Raw genomic sequence first — 19,967 nt, 5'->3', positions numbered from 1 at the left:
TCGGCGAGCGCCGCGCCCTCGCCGCCCATTGGCCCCACGGCACGGTGGGGGCGGGGCTCCCCCGGGCGCCGCGCCCGCCCCCGGCTGGCGGTGACAGCTGCCGGTGCCGCCATGGCGGGGCTCGCTCCGCGCCTGCTCCTGCTGCTCTGCGCCGCCGCGGGACCCGCGCTGGGCTGGGACCGACCGGGTGAGACCCGCGGGGAAAAGGGGGCTCAGCGCGGCCTCGCCGCCTCTGCCGGCTTGTTGGCGGCTCCTCGCGGCCCGGCACTGCGCAGCGCTGCCGGTTTAGCGGCGGCCGGCGCGGGGAAGAAGGGCTGGTGGGGTTTGGGCTCCCTCTAAACCGGTGTGTGTCGGAGCGGTGATCCCGCACCGCGGGCAGGGGCGGCTGGCTGCTGGGAGGAGGAGCCCGGAGCCGCCTCGGGAGGAAACGGGGAGCTCTGCCCTGTTTCCCCCTGGGCGTCTGGTGCCTCCTGGAGCTTCGTCTCGTCAAGATGCAGGCGTAAGCTTCGGCCTCCATCGCCGTGTCCTGAGAGCAGGCCCTCGTAGCCAGGAGGAGGACACCTGCACAAGTGCTGACAAGGAGTACACAAGTGCTGACAAGCAATAGGAAGAAGTTTTTCACGGAGAGGGTGGCCAAATATTGGAATGGGCTGCCCAGGATGGTGGTGGACTCACCGTGCCTGGAGGTGTTTAGGGAAAAACTGGACGTGGCATTCTGTGCCGTGGTCTGGTTGACATGATAGGGTTCTTTTATCGAGGTTGGACTCGGTGGTCACAGAGGTGTTTCCCAGCCTAATGGATTCTGCGATTCCTTGTGCTGCCTGTTTCAGGGAAGGTTCTGCTGCGGGACGTTCAGGCGCTCACTCTGCACAGAGGGCAGTACACAACATCCAGGCGGACAGCCTCCGTCCCGCAGCTGCAGTGCACGGGGGGCTCTGCGGGCTGTTCCCGTGTCCCTGAGGCTGTGCAGTGTTACAACAAAGGATGGGATGGCTACGATGTACAGGTAACTGTTTGAAACTTGTTAAACTGTCTGTGAGATCGCTTTCCCCCAAGCTGGGAAGTTCTGAAGGAGCGAAGAGTAGGGAGCTAGGTTGTCAGTTCAGATGCTTTTTGTTAAATGAACTCTTGCACTAAAACTTAACCTAACCTAAATACTTTTAGGTTTGGATTTTCCAGAACTACAGTAGGTACATGTTTGAAATCTCTTTGAAGGAGCTAATGTAAAAGCATGGCATAGCAAAACTTTGTTGGTTTTAAATAAAATGGTGCTTGAGTTTATAAAATTAAACTCTTGCAAACCCCAGAGGATGCTTTTGAATTATTTTTGCTGTGTTGATTTCCATTTTTTATTAGTGTGGAAAGGGCTTCTTAATATTTGCTTCACTTCAGTTCTACCTTTTTGAAACTAAATTTCAGACTTGCCTGACTTTCACTTGCACCTTAGGATATGAGTGCTAGTCAGTAAATAGTCTTGACTTTCAGCTCCTAAAGAGGTTGCTGTCAATAGATAACCAGGAATCAAGGCTGAAAGTAATTCACAATACTGTATCAGTTTTAGCAAAGAACAATCAATTATTAAATGGCAGTTGGTACTGCTGTACTGAATTACTAATTTAGAGACATCTACTTTCTTATTTCCTCTCCAAAATACATGTCATGTGCCATTAGAGATCCCTTTGTTTGGGTACCTCAAGGGAACGTGAGCCTGAGGATCCACCTGTGTTCATCCAGAGAATCCCCAGTGTAATTGTTAAGTGTTGCATATGGATGTCTAATGATGTCTGTCCCAGTTTCTTTTCATTTCTGCACAAGTGGACGCAATGCTGCACTGGATTTCAGACTCACATGTTATATTTTTGTAGCTGCTATCGAGTTTGCACAGGACAGGCATTTGTATGTAGCTAATAAATGTGTACAGGGTACACATTTTTTAGAAGTATTGCTATATATCAAGAAGGGATATTTGAAAAATGTATTCAGTGAAGAAAAAACTTAATCTTCCAGAGTTGTAATTCTTCAGTGTTCTGAAAGATAAGATGTATTTTAAGTTTTAAGTTTAAGTATATAAAATTCATTTAAACATCAAATTCCTACTCCTTTTCAAAGTAGGAGCACATGGAAATGTTTTACCTGTGGCCCGTAGATGATTTGTTAGCAATTACAGCTTTGTTTCAGGGTGTATGTGGGGAAGCAGATGGGTGTTTTCATCTTTGGGGCAGTGTGTTTTACGTTGTGTTGTGTTTATTTTTTCAGTGGGAGTGCAAAGCAGACCTGGAAAAAGCCTACCGTTTTGGACAAATGGAAGTGAGCTGTGAAGGCTATGATTACCCAGATGATCCTTACATACTAAGAGGCTCCTGTAGTTTGCTGTTCAAGCTAGAGCTGACTGAGGAAGGTGAAAGGAAAGTGAAGAACTCTGGAAGCTTTGGCTCCAGCTATTACCAGTCAAGGAAAGATTATTCTGATTCTGGTTCTGGAGCAATTGTTGTAATAGTTCTTCTTCTTCTTGCTTTTGGAGTATACAAGTTCTTCCTCAGCAACCAGCAGTCTCAACAGAGTTCTGGGGGCAGTGATGGCTTCTCTCAGCCCTTCTGGCAGAGTCAGCAGGCACCTCCTCCTCCTGGTTTTAAGTCCACCTTCACAGGTAGGGCTCTGAGCCATTTACGGTATTCAAAAGAGCAAGCACGATTGTCCTGTTTTATCTGTGCTAGGGAAGGTGGGACAGAGTTAAAACCACAGCATTTGCAGGCAACTGCCAATTGGCTGCAGAGCCTATGGCCAGCTTTGTATTCTGCTCTTTGTTCAAAAGAGGAAATTAGGGCTTGGCTTTCCACAGGCTTTCAGGGCAGGCTGCCCTCTGAACCTTTGAAAAGCTACCTCCCCATGCTCTGCAAGCATTCTTTTCATCACCTGTGAAATAGCAGGATTGTGACAAGGAGAATAATTGTCATAGGTAATCTGGAAAAGAGAATGTTCTTACACAGCCAGAAACAAAGCCATGCCAAAGGAGCACTCTGAAACTTCACAGAACGGCCTTTCAGCCCTGATTCCGTTGACAAAGCAGCTGATGGGGTTGAGTATCATGTACCAGTCCTCTGTTTAACAGGGCTTCAGTGTAGTCCCAGCAGCTGAAAGATTTGGTTCCCAGAGCAGAGTGTCTGTGAGCTGTCATTAGAGGGTACAGCATCTGAATCTTATGCGGGGCCTTTCATCTGAAGTTGAAAATTACAAAAGCAGTGACAAGGCTGCTGCTGGGAAAAGAGGCAATTTTTCTTTTCCCAGAAAACTGGTGTCTTCTGTCACGTAATAAGCGGTCTTCCTTAGGCCATCGTAGTGTCTCAGGGAAATTAAAAACATTACTCATCTGGTGTCTGACTAACTCATTTAACCCTGTAAACATGCAAGCTGCTCACAGCACTGGAGCTTGAATTACATTCTCACAAGTTGCGTAATTCCTTTTTTTTTTTTTTTTTTTTTTTTTTTTAATAGAGAAGGGGTTTTGGCAAGAAAATATGTAGCAAGGATTAGGTTTTTTAGTCAAAAGTTTATATTTTAATAATGCTTATTAGTGCTTTCTCCAAGATTTGTTCAGTTTGGCCAACAGAGGGTGCAGTGTAATTCTTTTGGATACCCTTGTGCAGGGCGTGCACAGCAGAACCTTTCAGCTGTACCTGCACCAGAAAATTAAAGGGAATCTGCTTCTGTTGGCTTTGCAAATTGGTTTGCACGTGGTTACATCAGACTGTCTGTGCTGTGTGGGCATGGCACTGGCTGTACTGTGGTGGTCAGCAGGAGCCCTGGCCATGACACACAGCTCTGTCACACTGGGCACAGGCAAAACAATGAGGAGTTATTTTCATTTTTTCCCTCTTCAGTTCTGTGTCATTTAATTGACCCAATGCATTTTTCTTTGCAGGAGTCACAAATCTAGCAAGGACAGGGTCTTGAGAATGTTTTCTTGAGGATTGCTGAAATGAGACACTTAAAATACGCATTGGGAGGCATATAATGCTCAGCTTGTGATGTTTTTAATAAGGCACATCAATGATTTGTCTTTAGATTTCAGGCAAAGTAAGGAGGAAAAGTGCAATGTGGAGCCAGATTAAAAATCCTAAGTGTTAGGCTACTTCATGCATTCAGTGTCTGCCTTACATTGTGGGAGCAGAGCAAAAGCACATCTCTGAATGTCCATGTGTTACATGAATGTATTAGTCTTTGGAAACCTGGGCAGTAATGACAAGCAATGTTGTTCACATATTGCTGTTAATATTTAATTTGCCTCATTTTAAATCCCCTTAACATGCAGAATGTGTCCTGTGGAACTTGTTTAACTAGACTATCTTAATTAAATTCTGCTTTCTCTCAGTTAGTTGTTTGACATGATTCTTAATGTTTACTGTAGATGTTTCAAAAAAAATTACTCAGTTTTCTGAGTCAGTGTTCAGTCATGGTGCTTTTGCTCAAATGAGTTGATTCATCTCTGATTAACATTGTTTTCACAGCAAATGAAGTAATTTTTTTGTTGTTGTTCCAAATCAGCATAATTTAATGGTATATCATCCCAATGAGAGTTTATATTTCTCCCCACACATTCAAAATGAAATTCAATATCAAATCCAGTCTAGACTGAAACTGATTATTTCATTATTGTTTTACCTTCTGTGACTTCGAACAACCCATATCAGTCTGAAGACAAACCAGGCCCTCTGATTTTTACGTATGTCATCTCTGGCCCACTTGTTCAGGTGGGCATGTTTTAGGGAGACTCTAATGTTATCTTCAGTCCTTTTATACTTCCTTATGTGTTAAACCCGTGGTTGAGCTTATTCTTGCATCCATGATTTTTGCTAGACTAGAAAATTATTCTAACTTGGGTTTGTATTTTCTGTTTTTCTTTCTAAATGGAAAACATTCATTCTGGCTCAGAACCTCATGTTATGTGCAGGTCACATGTCAAAAAATTTGTGACTCCCCTTCCCCCACAACCTACTTGATACGCTTGCAGTTTCATCAAGGTATTTGTCAAGCTTGGCGACTCATGCATAATGAAAGCTTTGCAATGTGGTTGCAGTTAGCTTGGCTTTTGATAACAAGTGCCAGACTAGGATTACTGGGAACAATACCAGTAATGTCAGCGTTACACTGAGCCACTGTGACTCAAACTGTGCAGCTGTGCTCGGTGAGATTAGGAGCTCTGTGTCCTTGTGGTTTGCTCACTCTGCAGTGTTACCTACTTGATTTGTGTTCCTGCATCTGCTTCTGGCCTGCTCTGGTGACCTTCAGCAGATTATTCTTTCTTAGTTTCCTTTTCTATTTTTAATCTAACTTGTCTGTTTATAGATCAGCAGGCAGGGACTCTTTCCATGTTTTGCAAATGTCAGGGTTGTGAAATGAAGTGGAAGCAGATTTTTAACATAAAACTCTTTATAGTAGTGTTGGTTTATGTGGGGTGTCCTGCTTTCTGAAATGTGAGGCTTTTCAAGTTAAGCTTGATCGAAAATCTGCTGAAATCAGGAGCAGTTTATTGTCTAATTTTCCATTATCTTTAACAGGAGAGAATTTTGTTGCAACAGCTGGCCTGAGGATTAGTCTGTTACTAACTTATGCTTCCTATTTTCATTTTGTTTAAGATGATAACAGCTTTGGAACTCATTCCCATCATGGAACCAGTTCAGGACCAGGATTTTGGACTGGATTAGGAGCAGGAGGCTTGCTAGGCTACTTGGCAGGCAGTCACAGGTAAAATATGCACACTCTCAGATTTTAAGCATTTAACCTTTCAGGGGGTTTGCTATGTACTATATTGACATTGCTTTTAAGATTTCAGACCTGTATCATTCAAATTATAAAATCCTACCACTAGAAGAATTTTGAGCAGCTGTGTGTAGCTCCAGGACCAGAGACATTTCAAACATGTTTCTGAGGCAGAAGTGGAAAGACTGAGGTACTTCATTCTGCTTCCTCTGACCTGGCATAATGGCCTGCAGATTTAAATTGAGCATTTAAACAATTTATCTGCAGAATGCCTTAAAACACACATAGTCATATTAAGCATATAATCATCTGTATATGGATCTCTTGTATCAGTGTCATCTTTCCTAAAATACATCTGGATGACCATATTTGGTATAGGCTTTTAGACATTAAGAATGCATCATTTTTAGATTAACAGTTTAAAGAGGGCAGTTGCTGCCATTTTAGGCTTCACTGGAGAACATATGAGATTCCTGCAAGGAATCTTCAGATCCTAAGCAGTTTTCTCTATTTATGAAATGACTTGCCTATGTGTCAAGTCTATTCTTGTACAAATGTAACAGATTAGAGAGTAAGGTATATGAACAGGAGTGTGCTAAGCATCTGTGTTGTAAAGTTGTGGGCTATTTTTAATAACAGAAGCCTTACATTAATTCTGCTAAGAATTTTTCTAAGGTATAATGTGTTAAAGTTTTTATTGGCCCAATATTTCTCAAGGCTTAAATACATTACTCTTGCATTGAGGCATTCTATTTATGTAGTATCTACATACAGGTTAGTTCCCTGATTTCTATGCACACCTTCATTTCAGTAGGCACAAATTATTGTTCAAGATTAGAGATCTACCTGAGTAAGTCCAAATACATAAACAAGCTTCTTAACTTGGGCTTCTTTTTGTTTAAAACTTCAGTCCACTATAATTTAATTTGGTTTCTTAGGCTTTTGAAATTATGTGCTGCAAAATGCTGGTGCCAGGAAGTGTGAGAGAGCTGTTTGTAAATTTCAACAGCAGGAAATTCCATATCCATGGAAGCAAGTAATTTTAAGTGAGTGAGTCAAAGACCATGATATGTTAGTGTTACTGATAATGACCTTTTCAAAAGAGTTAACAAAAGGATGTTTTCTCTTGCCAAATGTGGCTGGGATGTAGGTGATGCCAAAATGCATTTAAACTTCAGATTTCAAACTTCTTTCTTGTCTGATGGAATTTAAGGTCAAAATTTCAGAAAGAAATATGTCCTCATTTACAATTGTTAGAATTCGTTATTCTGAAGAATAAAGCTTAATTTCCTTTTGAAAGTCTACAGATTATGGTATCACAGCACTGGATGTCCTTGCTCTCAATGTGTTAAATACATTAAATAGGAACATTTCCAGCTTTGAAATAACTGCTTACAGTTTTTCCTCGGAGGTCCAGTTCTGTTGTTTGGAATGGTATCTTCTTAATTTTTCTGAGGCCATTAACAAAACTTTCCTTCTACTCTGATTCATGCCAGAGCACAGCCACGTTCCCCATATCACAGTATGTGGACAGATCCCACAGCTGTGCCTCCTATGCATGGGCACTCAAGGAATTCCACAGAAGGCAGCAGCTCAGGAACAAGAACTGCTTCTGGTAAGGCAAAACACCTTTTAATTTCCTGAAGCTTAAGAGGCTTTAACCTGTGAAAAACATGCAGATGTTCGTTGTGGTTCAAGGAGCATCCTTGTTTTATTTTACCAGTTGGTGTAGATGGCATGTAACAATGTCCTTTCCTTCCATTCCCCATGGAAGTAGGGCAGCATTGTGGGGCATTAAGTTCTCCACAGGCCTGTGGTGGGCATGGCACCATCAGCATCAGGCTTGTCTTCACTGGCAAGGTGCATTAGTTTAAGGCTTTCCCTTCTGATGAGCACTACATGTACTCTTCCATAGCAAACGTGCACAGACATGTTCTCTGTAGAATGCAGGTTGTCTAATCTGCAAGAGCAGAATAGTTTCCAGGCCAGTCAGCCCACAGTTTCTTGCTGTTCTCCTTCATGTGGATATGTTTACCTCGTCTCCCTTGCCACCTTTAGCCTTTTTAGAACTAGAGAGTTCAGTGGAAAGGCCATGGTGGAGCTGACTTTTTTTTCTTTTTTTTTCTTTTGCAGGCTTTGGAGGCACAAAGCGAAGATGAAATCCTTTGTTATTACATCAGAGTGATTGAACTAAATCTTGTTGTGTACTTGTACTTCTTTTAATAGTAGTATACTTCAGAAGTGGATATGAGGTTTGAAGGATTAGGCAAATAATTCCTCACTTTCTCTGTGGACTCTCACTGCTGTTTAGGGTATCACAGGTGCCATCCACTAAGGGAGCATCCACTGTTTCAAATCAGCAAAAGCTCCTCCAAGTTAAGATGAATGATGTTACACTGACCATGTATCTGTCTCTACTTGAGGCATTATGGCAATGATAGCCTTACCAGATTTTCAAAACATGTACTCATGTTCTGGGCTTCATTTCATTTGGTCCAGAATTCCTGATAATTTTTTCCCTCTTTCCTGGTAGTCCAGCATCTACCTGATACTTAAGGAGTGCTGCTCTTTGAAGCTACTTTTTTTTTGCCTTTGCAGAATGCATGTGAACTTTAGTGTAAGTGCAGTCAGCCTCACAGATAAGTGCTGGAGTTCTTCCTCAGTGGACAAGAGCAAAACTGTGTATAAAGAGATTAACATTAGTATGCTTGTGTCTGTGCTATGTGACTGTTGGAGTAAAAATATTGCAGATTCATGGATTCTCCATGTTACAGAGTTCATCCAAGATGACTGTGCAAACCTGGGGGACTTTCCCTATAAGTTATTGGGGGTAAATAAATAAGTAACCTGGAAATTTGGACCTTTTCCTGGAAGACTGAGGTAATTTAAATTCAGACTGAGGTAATTTAAATTTAAATTTTGCCTGCATTGAGGCCACAGATTTTCTTTTTAATGGTGGATATTGGCAATGCTGTGAAAACTTGTGATGTGAATGGTCTGTCCTGCTAGATCCCCTGTCCCAGGGCACAGTAAACCAAAGGTGCTCATTGCAAAATGGAAGGGAATGTTCTTAATGCAAAGATGATAGAACCTCTGGGACACAGCAGGCCTTGATACTAAGCAAAGAAAGGAAATTGGATATCTAACAGGATGTAAACTTCCCCAAACGTGCTTTTTAAAAACAAAGTGCTGTCGAAGAGTGGGAAGCAGAGAGGCCTTGCTTGTTCTGTGATGATATTTTGGGGCCTCTGTGAAGTGTCATACAGTTCTTGGGTGACTTATTCTCTCCTGGAAGAGGCATTGTTGGATAAGAAGCAGAGAAATTTCTCAGGATTGTGGGGAGAGGAGAAGAGTGAAGAAGGGGCTGCTTGATGACCAGCTCTTCTCCAGTGCCCATCCTAACAGGGTGTAGAAGTGTTTGTGTGGGCACAGCTCGTGTATGCTGGCAGCAGCCAGAGAAGTGTTGTCTTTCAGCCTTGGGAAAACACTGTGTCTGGGAGTTGATACCAGCTGTTCCAGCAAAAGCAAAGTACTAATACAGGTTGCAGCTCCACAAGGAAATTAAATAGTCTGGTTAGTCTAAGAAAGTGATTTCAGCATAACTCAGGGAAAAGCAACTGTGTCCATTCATGAGTGTAGAAGGAATTAGTTCATATGTTAACACTCAAGTTCAATGTATGACTTAAGCAACCAAAAGAGAGAAAATTAAAAAAGAAAAAAATATACTAGCAAACCAAACCAGCAAATCCCAGAAATCTTTATGAAGTCAACAGCCAGAAAAAGTGCTTCATGAAAAAGTTCTTGTACTAAAAGTGTTATCAATTTCATTTGATACTTTGAAAATGAGGGTGAAATGGTGGTTTGCTTCTCAGAGCTGCCTGAGGGTTGGGGAAAAATAACTGCATTAATAGCCTGCACTGTGAACCTAAAAAGGGAAATGACAAAGACCTTACTCATGGCCTCCTAGAAAGCTCTGCCTTTTATGAGAAGTCCATGGTAAATCTCTTATCTTTATTACAAAGTGTAGCAGAAGAATATATTTTAAATATGGAGTTCTTAGTTATTTCTAAGTGTATTCAGATTAAGCTTGTCACAGTCAATGTTTGCTTTGCCAACTAATTGCATAACAATGAAACTGGATTTTTTCTAACAGGATAGTTGGAAGCTGAAGTTTGCTCTTAAATTACAGTATGGTATGAAGTGTTTTAGACAAAGTTTTCATTTGTATTTATGTATTTATAGTTTCTGCATGAAATGTGCAAAATAAATCTGATACATAATTCTACTATAGCTTCTGAATCTGTTTGGATATGTTTGCCCTTCCCTCTGATAAAGGAATGAAATAAGTGAATAAGGAATATTTTTGTCTTTAAATCACTGTCTTGAGGCCTGCAGGAATGGCATTGTTTGTTTTCTCAGAGTTCTCTGTCTCATCATCCACTTCCTGGATAAATAATATCATCCTTTTCTCCCAGATGCAAAGTGGGTAAGCTGTATGTTGCTTCAATAAAATAAAACAATACTGAGAATAGAGTTATTGTATTGATTATGTTTTCAGTAACAAAATACTGAATCCTATAAGGAATTGCTTGCGATCTGAGCCTGCAGAAAAGCTGTCAGCATGTTCCTGGTTTTACAAGGTGGTGAGCTGAACTCTTCAAAAGAATTTATGTTCACTGCTGCTGTTCCTGGTTGTGGACAGAGCAGAACTCTACACAGGGATAGCTTAAGCTCATGTATTGGCTTCTTACACAGAGGATGTGTCACTGCTGAACAGAGACATGGTCTACACAGAGAGTTCAATGTCTTGGCAGTTGTAAACTGGGGTTAAACAGGGGCCTGCAAATTCTGCTGTCAGTGTTTCCTTCATCAAATGCTGCTGATGCTCCTGAGTGAAAAGAACTCATGGCAGGCAGCTTAGAGCTCATACTTCTGAGACCTTGTGCTTCCTTCCTGAGCATGAGATCTGGAAGGTGCTTGTCTCCCTTCTGCTCCTGGGCAGGGCTCTGGCAACATCTTCACAGTTGCAAGGTATATGTAAATGCTCAAACTGTTAAATGCTGTTGTAGATAGTTGCAATTCTGTTTGGTACCTGGGAGCAGAACTGCTTGTACTCTGACAATGTTTACATCCTCACACAAAGCTAAAACTACAGAAATGAAACTCCTGGTTTTACAGCTGACTTCCCATGAAGCATGTGATGAAAAGAAAAAAAAAAAAAAAGATGGACAGAGATAAGCTTTCTCTGTGCTGCTCTGTCTTGTGACTCAGCTGCCAGGTCAGATCTTGGCTAGTTCTGCAGAGACTCATGCTGTGCACCTTGCTTTTTTCCTGGGTGCCATGTGTGTGTTTGACTTAGCACCAAGGCAAGACAGTAGGTGGTTTGTTTGAAAAACAAAATTATTCCATGGTCATCACTTTACATCACTGACTTCCAAAAAGGGAATTAAGCCAGGTAGTGTGATTTCCAGCACTAGGAGCTGTTGCACAGAGAAATTACTGAAGTAAAGTAGCAAGCAATACCTACCTGCCTGCACAGCTGTCTAAAAGCTGAAAATGCAGCACTTGCACATAGACTGTTGTCCACTTAGCACCAATTAAAAGTGATGTATTTTTTCTTCCTTACTAAAGCAAATTTGTATTCTTAATGTTGTCAGAATCCCTATCAACCAGTGATTGTGGTACAGAAATAGCCCAGCTGCCTGTGAACTAAGGCATATGAGCAAATCCACAAAAACATTAAAATCTCACAGCAATGCAGTCTGTACCAGCAGACAATGCTGTTGTGTCCTGTTATGTCTATTGAAACATAATGTCAGGTTCCTCGTTCTCCTTCCATACCTACTGGGGCAGCTCAGGGTTGAGTGCTGTGTGGGAGCGGCTCCTTATCACTCAGCATGTTGTGCTGGAGCCTTCCTCTGCAGCCAGTTCTTTAGCTTTCCTAATATTGTGTGTAGCTGCAGTAGTCTTCACTTTCTGACACCTCTTTTTCTATTGCAGCTGTGATTTGCCAATGCTAATGAAAATAATCAGCAGGCTCCCTTTATGTGGCCTGTGTATCTTATCTCCTGCTGTCTTCCATCTTGTGGCTCCCTCTGTTACGGCTGGGGGTCAATGTTTCTTTAGCAAGGAAAGGCCGAGCAGTTGTAAAAAGTGCATTGAGCTGGGAATGGATGGAGTAGATAGTGATGCTGTCAAGGGAGCCAACTGTCAGGCTGTGAATTGAGCTTTGTGACATATGTCTATGGAAAGACATTTTTTTTAACTTTCTGTCAGAGAAGCATTTTTGTCAAAGGTACAGTATAGCAGCTGGGGATTGGAGCAGATTAGAGCTGGTGAACTGGCAGCAAGGAAAAGACCTGAAAACATTATCTCCATCCTAACTGAGGAATGATGTAGCACCAGGAAGCTGGCCTAGGATGTGCTAGCTCAGCCACTCCACAGTCATGCCATTGCAGATCCTGTAGGTAGATGTATGTTTAAAGATACCAGGTGCTTCTGAAAATGCCAAGCAGATGAAAGGTGACTTTGCCCTGCATCCATGTTTCTTTCCTTCTGCAGTGTGGCTTAGAATGAACTGAGAAGGCTAATTATGGAAAAAGCAGCAAGCAACGATGACAAAGGGAAGGAAGTAGGCCAAAGCAAAGCTTTGGTGACACAGGTGAAGCCTGTGTCCTAGTGTGTCCTGCCTGCTCACTTCTCACACAACAGCAGGAAATACAAGGCAGTTCTAACAGCTTTTACTGAGTTTTCCTGCACCCCTAAAGCCCTACAGACAATTACCAGTAGTATGGATTGGCACCTTTTGCTCTGAGGGCCATCTGAGCCATTCCATAATTCAGACTTCAAACCCACTGTGAAATTTGGAGGAGAAAAATCACTGCCTGTTTAAAGACCAGAGTCTCTGAAGTACGGCATAGGGGACTTTTCTTCATTTCCTGCATTTGCTTTGACATCCCTGGCATCAAGACTTACACAGTCTTTGCTGTGCAACTTTATTTAGGTGTCATTGTGTGGGATCCTCTGAGACTTGGCCTTGAGATCACGGCCCCGACATCATTGTTTTTGTAAGATTCTTCTCTATGCCTCCTGTGTCCTTGTAATCAGCATGTGGGGATGTCTTTATTGAGGCAGCACTGGAATTACCAGCAATCCAGAATACCTTTTGCTGCTGCTGCCTAATGGGAGTTATTCATCTCCCAGTCAGCTCCTGTGGTCATTTTCATGTCATTTGGTAGCTGTAAACATATCACATCTGCTTTAATGGACAGACAACAATTACAGTTGGAGGAAAAAAAAGGGAAAAAAATGTGCAATGAATGTAGATAAAATGTTGAGTTAGAACAATTTTGCAGAGCTAACCTGCATCATGGGATTACTTTATCAACATTCTTCTCCAGGAGTTGGATGAGTATTTTATTGATGTGTATTTAAATAATGCCTTCAGTGTCTTCTGCCCTGCAAGAGTGGAAGACTTAGAACTGCAACAGGTTTGGTGTTCAACAAAGTCAGACCTGTTCAGGGCTTTTTGTAGTTTGATGCACAGCTTGTAAAGAATTAGTAACAGTAAAAAGTGAGGTTAGGTCAGCACAGAAATTCATGTGGCTTTAGCATTTGGACAGAAACAAACTGATCTTTCCTGTTTCTGAAACCGAGGTAAAAACAAGCTCCAATCAGTCTGAAGCAGCTCAGAAGGTTGTTCCTGTCCTTGCTTTGAGCTGAGATCCTGTTCAGCACAAATTGTCATCTGCTGCCGACAACTGCTGTCAGCACCGAAGTCCTCTTTCCCTGAGGTAGGCAAACACTCGATCCTCATTCTGACTGTTAAAAAATCAGCCAGGCCCCCTGGCTCATAGTGCAGTGTGATTCTGAATTGGCAGTCTTGGATGGTTATTTCTACATTAACAGGTGGAAGGATTTATTTCCTTTTTAACAAGGAGCTGGGGATTAGGCAGTAACTATGTGAATGTGTATAGAGTTGAAACAGTGCAAACATTAGTGATGAGAGGAAGACCATCCTTGACTCGGGTAATCCAGTTTTACCTAAGACATTAATACATTCCTTTTAGCCCAGCTGATGCAGCTGCTAAAGAGAAGTTAGTGTTTGGGCAGATACTGACTTTTAAATTGCAGAGCTGCTTTGGATGTAACTGAGAAACAGAACTCTCTGCAGCAGCTGAGAGAGAGAAACACAGTTGTGAGCCATCCTCCAAGGGCATTCAGCCTGAGAATAGGAGGGGAGAACAGGAAGTGCCACACAGAAACCAGTGAGTGTTTCTAGCCTGAGCCTGCTACCGAGGCATCTGTGCCTCTCCAGTCTTTGTTTGCTTAAGCACCTGAGAGGCCTCATGGAGCCATGAGTGCTACCACTTAGCCTCAGCTTGGCATATTTTCAAGCAAAGAGGCTGTGGGTGAGGGAAGATTGCTTGATGACCTTTGGACAGCACATCAGGAGAGGCCCAGGAAGACAGCTGAGCTACAAGAATTTGTCATGCCCTGGAATGAAAAATAAATTAAGGGTATGGAACAGTCAGCAGCAGAGACCTTTAGAAAGAGATGTAGAATGCCCTGGTGGAGCCACTTGGCTCACTGGAGGGTGTTCTTGTACACGGAGGCTGCAGCAGGCTGCAGCAGCTGCATCCCATGGTCTGCATGTGGCATATGAAGACTGTATTGGTTCAGCTGCTGGAGCAGTGCTGCCCGTTCTCTGCTCTCCCTCCAAATGCACAGCCTAACCATGCATTTTCACAATCTTGCCACCTCAGAGATCATGTACACCTTGAAACACAGGCAATCTGGTTTATGAAACTTTGTACCACAGCACATTCTAAAGGCCCAAACTAAAGATGAAAAGGAAAGGACCGTGTGATTTTACATAAAAACAATACATCAGCTACTGAGCCATTACATGACTTATTGCTCAAAAATCCCTAGAACCTGAATTTCAGAAGCACAAGGTGTTAATGTTAACGGCCTCCATCAGAGTCAGAGTACTGGAATAGGCAGAGCTTTCCTCCAAGGCAGTATGACAGCTCTTACATCATTATCTATGAAGGTAAGGATCTACTTATCCTAGGCACAGCCTCCGAGCACAGAAAGGTAATGCCAACTGAAAAACTCTTTGCCCAGACTGGAAGAGGAAAAGGATGGATCATACTGGGCAGCATATCACCCAGAGTAAGACACAGTCCCCTTCCTGCAGGTCCTCCAGACAAAAGACTGTGGGCAAGGATCAGTCTCCAAGGATGGATGGGAGGTGGGTTTTCTGGTCCTTTCTTACCTTGTGGGGAGAGGTTTATTAGTTTACGATAAATTGCAGATACTTGAAGGAAAAGAGTGAAAAGGGAGACATTGATAATGGGGGTTTGAGACTTATCTGTGTGTCAAAGGTGAAGGGCAGCTGTTAATGACAGCTTTTTTTTTGGTTTTTCGGGTTTTTTTCTGGCTTCCCGTTAAGAAAAAAAAATGGGGACAATAGAAAAGTCATTTTCTCTGCGTAGAGCACTAAATTTTCCATATTTAAAGGAAATGTTAGGCCTTGCTTAAACCTGAGCTTTAGTCAGTGTTGTACTGAGTGATGTGACTGCGCCAGTGAAACCTCTCTTGAAATTGTGCTGCAAGCCCATAACTTACTCTGAGGACAGAAGGTCAAGAAACACCCCTGGGTGCTTTTTCGAGACAACAAGTGGGTGTCCTGCATGGTGCAGCTTTCCTAGCATGGAGAGCCATGGCATGGCCAAGTGTTGAGCATTTGAAAAAGCCCATGCAATTGCAGGGGAGTGCACAGAGAGTGTGCTTGGGAAAATGCTCATACACTTCACTGATTCTTAGGGATTATTTCAGGCTAGTGAAATGATGTTTCTGTTGACTGAACAATTACTGGAGGCAAAGTGGAAAGGTTTATATGTTTATTTAGGCAATGTTTTCAACTTTTCCCCTCAGAACAGTTGCACTGGTGCAAACAACAAAGGTTAGAGAGCTGGGCTGGAAAGAATGCTGAAAGTTTTTAAAGTTTTTTTAGACTTATCAAATGATTTAAAGTACTCTCCCCTTGCTACTGTACAGTCCTGACCCCCCTTTCCAGTCCCTGGTACTTCCAGAGAGTCACACTCAGTGAAATGTTGCCTGGTTGTCAGAGGGTCAGCTGGTGCTTGCAGCAGGTAGGAGAACAGGCAGTGGCTGCTGCTCCAGGGAAGACGGGCAAAGACTCAGTGAAGGAGGAAACTGAGGAATAAAGGGCTCAATTAAGAAAGGGCAGAACATCCCACATGGATTTGGCTGAGTGACACTTCCAAGCCACTGCGCATAGGAAGCCTGGTGAGAAGCAGGAGCAAGAGGACTGTGGCTTAAATGCAGAGGTGTTTAGGAAAGTTAGGTGGGATTTCTGAACCTGAGGTGAATAAAACAGACTCTTCCCAGCAGGACTTATTGAGAGTGGACTTGCAGCTCGGAGTTTGAGTCACTGGGATCTAAGGGGAAACCAAGGGTCAGGACTGTGGTCAGCAGAGCCCCACCACACAACCACATGTTCCTTCTAAAGGGGGCCTTCCTCCTCCTTTGTTCTTCCTCTCACCCAGCAATTGTACCTTACATCTTCTCTCCTCCCCACATAATCCCTGTTGTTGTCAATTGGCAAAGTGGCAAAGCGCAGAGGGCTGTTGCTTAAGAAACAGTTGCTCATCCAGGGAACTGTTGTAAAACAGCAGGCACACCATTCCCTATCCTGTCATCACTCAAGACAAAAAATGTGCATGTCCAAATCCAGTTACACCAGTGCTCCCATACAAGAAAGGCTTTTAAAAGCAGTTTTATGAGTTGTTGCAGCTGGACGTCTGTTTAGGCTGTGGCACTGTAATTCCAGGCACAACATCACCCTCCCCTTCCAAACAGTTACTCAGGCAACTCTAGTTTTAGAAGCCAGGAATTGCTGCAGAGGATTAGGTGCTGTGTGCCTAGCTTTGACACCCAGCTGCACAGCTTTCAGCTGCAAACTTGAGATCACGTTTTCCACAGCACTTGGTACCTACTGCCTCTCCCTTCCATGGACTGAAATCATGTGGTACCAACCACATACATGGGAACTGTGTAAAGTCTGATGGCACTGTAAAATTAACTGTTCAGAGCATCTTGAAACAAACAGGACTTGACAGGAAGTGTTTTGTGCCAGGTTCGTGATTTGAGTCAGATGGCTGTGGGGGATTAGGTCTGGCAGTGGCAGCCTGAACACTGGGTATACTGCTTGGTAAAATACCAGCCACAGCAGTTGGAAACAGTTTTATCTTAGAACCTAAAGATGTTTTGAAAAGGCTATGTTAAAATAGGTACAATTATTAAACCTGATTGCCTGTGAGTAAAAAAAGTAACTTTCAGTAAATATCTTTTGAAGATTCTTAGCCTTCTTTGCACATGATATTCTATACTGTATGAAATTATGGCTTTGCCAATGTTTGCCCCTTCAGAGTATCAACTGCTGTCCAAGAAGGCAGCAAAGCCATAACAAATGCAATCTATTCTGTATGCTTTTCTGAAAGAACAAAGTGAAGTATCTAAATGTGGATAACCTTCTGGAAACTCATACTCCCTCAAACTGACCCTTATCACACGCACTTCTAGGCAGCAGTGAGAACACGGCATTTGCACTGACCTTGTCAGGTAAGACAAACCAGTGCTGGTCACTGACGAGGAGCTTTTTGGAGAAGTAGTTTTGGCATGTGTTGTTCTACTGAACCTGTTCACCACACAGATGTGGAAACATTCACACTGGAAGGAGGGAGGAGGTGCCACACTGGCTATGAGTCAGAGAGTTTTACTGACTCTTTAGAAAAAGATAATTATTAGACTCTTCTCATCATGAGACCTGTGTCTATTAAAAGCTGTAGAATGAGCTTGTTCAAAAGGATTAAGGCAAGAATTTCTGAGCTGTAAGTGATACTGCATAGAGCTTGAAATTTTGGCCCATTCTGACCTTCAAACATGACATGTCTCATAAGCAGAAAACAAGGCAAAACAAACCAGATGGAGACCTTTTTTAACCCAGATAGCAATACTTTTTCCCCATTAGCACCAAAAGAGATTTCTCTCAGAGCACAATACTGAAAAGTGTATATATGGTGTGAGGCTCTGAATAGTGTTTGTATCACTAAAGCAGTGCTTGTGGGATCTATTCCTGGCAGTGAAGCATTTAATTTTTTCAGAACACTAGAACCATAAACACATTTTAGAATATTAACATAGACAGTTACGGCACATTGGCATACTTGCAGAGTACAAAAGTTGAGAAATCTGGTCAGACTGGTTTTTGAAAGGTGAAAGAGATCTCTGCTGAAATGATAAACATTAAAATACTATTAAGATAACATTAAAAGTAGTGCTTTCAGCAAGCAATCTGGTCACTAGGAAAAAAAAAAAAGAAAAGGAAAACCAGACAGTGCAAAAAACCTGCTTCCAGGCAATGAACCTAAAAGGGCGCTTATGTCAAATGCAGTTGTGAAATTATACACAAAGGAAAGAACCAAAGTTCCCATAGGAACCTCAAGTCATCTAAAATGCTTTAACAATTCTAAATGCAGCGCCTTTATTTTTATAACAGATGGATGTTAATATTGAAGTATGCTTTCTATTAGAAACACAGTTTCAGCTCCCTGCTCTCCAGCTGATGCAGGATGGAAACAATCCATATGACTGTTAATGTCAACTTTCTTGTTTTGGCAGAAGTTTTTATTTATGATTGCATTTTTTGCAGACATTACTGGCTTTGATGTGGAACATTTCTTTCATGATACATATTCACTGCAGGACTATCTACATTCAAGCTGCTCAAAAGCATCCTCACCATGAAATAATTGGTGTAGCAACTTCCGTGTGCTGCTAAGATTTCTTGGGGTGCACATATGGGATTTTTTTGGAAAGCACTGAGAACTAACTGCACTTGACTGCTGGCATAGCTTAGGAGTAGTGTAACTTGGGTTTTAACCTACAAATCTGATGGGAGAGCCCTAGAATTAAGGGGGTTTGGGAATGGCTCAGACTTGACATAGAGCTCAAAGGAGCTTTTCACTTGGGAATACATCTTTTGTGTTTGCCTGACATAAGGAGAGTGTTGAGCAAAGAAAGAGCTGTCTGCAAATAAGGCAAGTTTTGCAGGAAGAGGTGTAGGCAATGGCAATGTCAAAACTACTTTCAGAAATTAGAACCCAACTGAAGTTGGGTCAGATTTTTTGGAGCCAAGCAGTCTGAGCCAGTAGCATCCATGTATTTCATAAAGGCAAAGCTTTGATGTGAGTCTGTCCCCCTGTGTGCTCAAGTTCCTCTGCCAGGGTAGCTGCTCAGAGCTGTACCCTGCATTGATACCAGAGCACAGCTGTGGTCCAGGCACCATGCTCCAAACTATGTGTATCCTGAGAGCAGTGAAGAGGGAGGAAAGATACATGAAGTTTGCAAGGACGTGGTGCCCAGGCAAGGGACCTCAGGTTTTAGGACAACCTCTCTCAAATAAATTCATAACATAATATATAAAAATATATATAAATTCATAATACAACATATATGTATTACAGAGTTTCTCTTCTGGATGATGAGAATGACAGACAGGCAGATATGGAGGCTGGAGAAAGGAGCTTGCCCTTGGGAAGCAGAAATAGCTAAGGTAGGGCCAGGTGGCAAGATTGGCCAGCGCACAGACCACATCTCTGCTGCCCAGGCCCCGAAGGCTGTTACTCACAGGAACAGATCAGGGATACTTTTTAGATTCTCAGTTTCAATAACTAACAAGGTATCTTGATGCTCCTTCAACATTTCCTGGTGTAGTTTGCATTCGCTTGTGTTTGTACCTAGTAAAAATGCCATTTGCTTTCCCCAGTTTCAGAGATGTTTCTGCTTTGCCAGCCGGGGTGGCTGGCCCTGCCTCTGCACCCACTGCCAGGCAACGCAGCACAGCTTGATTTGAGGCTGGCCAGATGACACAGAGAGAGGGGTTTTTGCAGCCTCCCAGAGATATCAGCCCAACAGGTACCGGCTCCTGCTGGAAATTTTGAGATTTAGAAATCAGCTCAGCCTGAGGAATTTCAGGACCAAGGAAATTTTTCCAATATTTATGGTGAAGAGACACACAAGTGCCCAAGAGAAGAAAGAACCACTAAGAAATTTGGGTTCCTCATTTAGGATTGGGATTGTCATCTAGGCAGGACTAGATGCTGTTATTGAGCTCTCCA

At 42.7% G+C, this 19,967-nt stretch overlaps 1 protein-coding gene across 1 annotated transcript; it reads left to right on the top strand.

The window, feature by feature from the left end:
- The first annotated feature begins 52 nt into the window (after positions 1 to 52).
- SARAF (store-operated calcium entry associated regulatory factor) lies at positions 53 to 10,286 on the top strand. Its single transcript, XM_041395726.1, has 6 exons — positions 53 to 187; positions 831 to 1,006; positions 2,257 to 2,647; positions 5,634 to 5,742; positions 7,254 to 7,372; positions 7,891 to 10,286. The coding sequence occupies exons 1-6, from the start codon at positions 112 to 114 to the stop codon at positions 7,914 to 7,916; spliced, it is 897 nt and encodes a 298-aa protein (XP_041251660.1). The 5' UTR covers positions 53 to 111; the 3' UTR covers positions 7,917 to 10,286.
- The last annotated feature ends 9,681 nt before the right edge of the window (positions 10,287 to 19,967 follow it).

The sequence above is a fragment of the Onychostruthus taczanowskii genome, unplaced genomic scaffold, assembly GCF_017590055.1.
Source record: "Onychostruthus taczanowskii isolate IOZ18803 unplaced genomic scaffold, ASM1759005v1 scaffold12, whole genome shotgun sequence".
Classification (NCBI taxonomy): Eukaryota; Metazoa; Chordata; class Aves; order Passeriformes; family Passeridae; genus Onychostruthus; species Onychostruthus taczanowskii.
The sequence above is the reverse complement of the archived record's forward strand: the minus strand, read 5'-3'. Positions and strand labels throughout refer to the sequence as shown.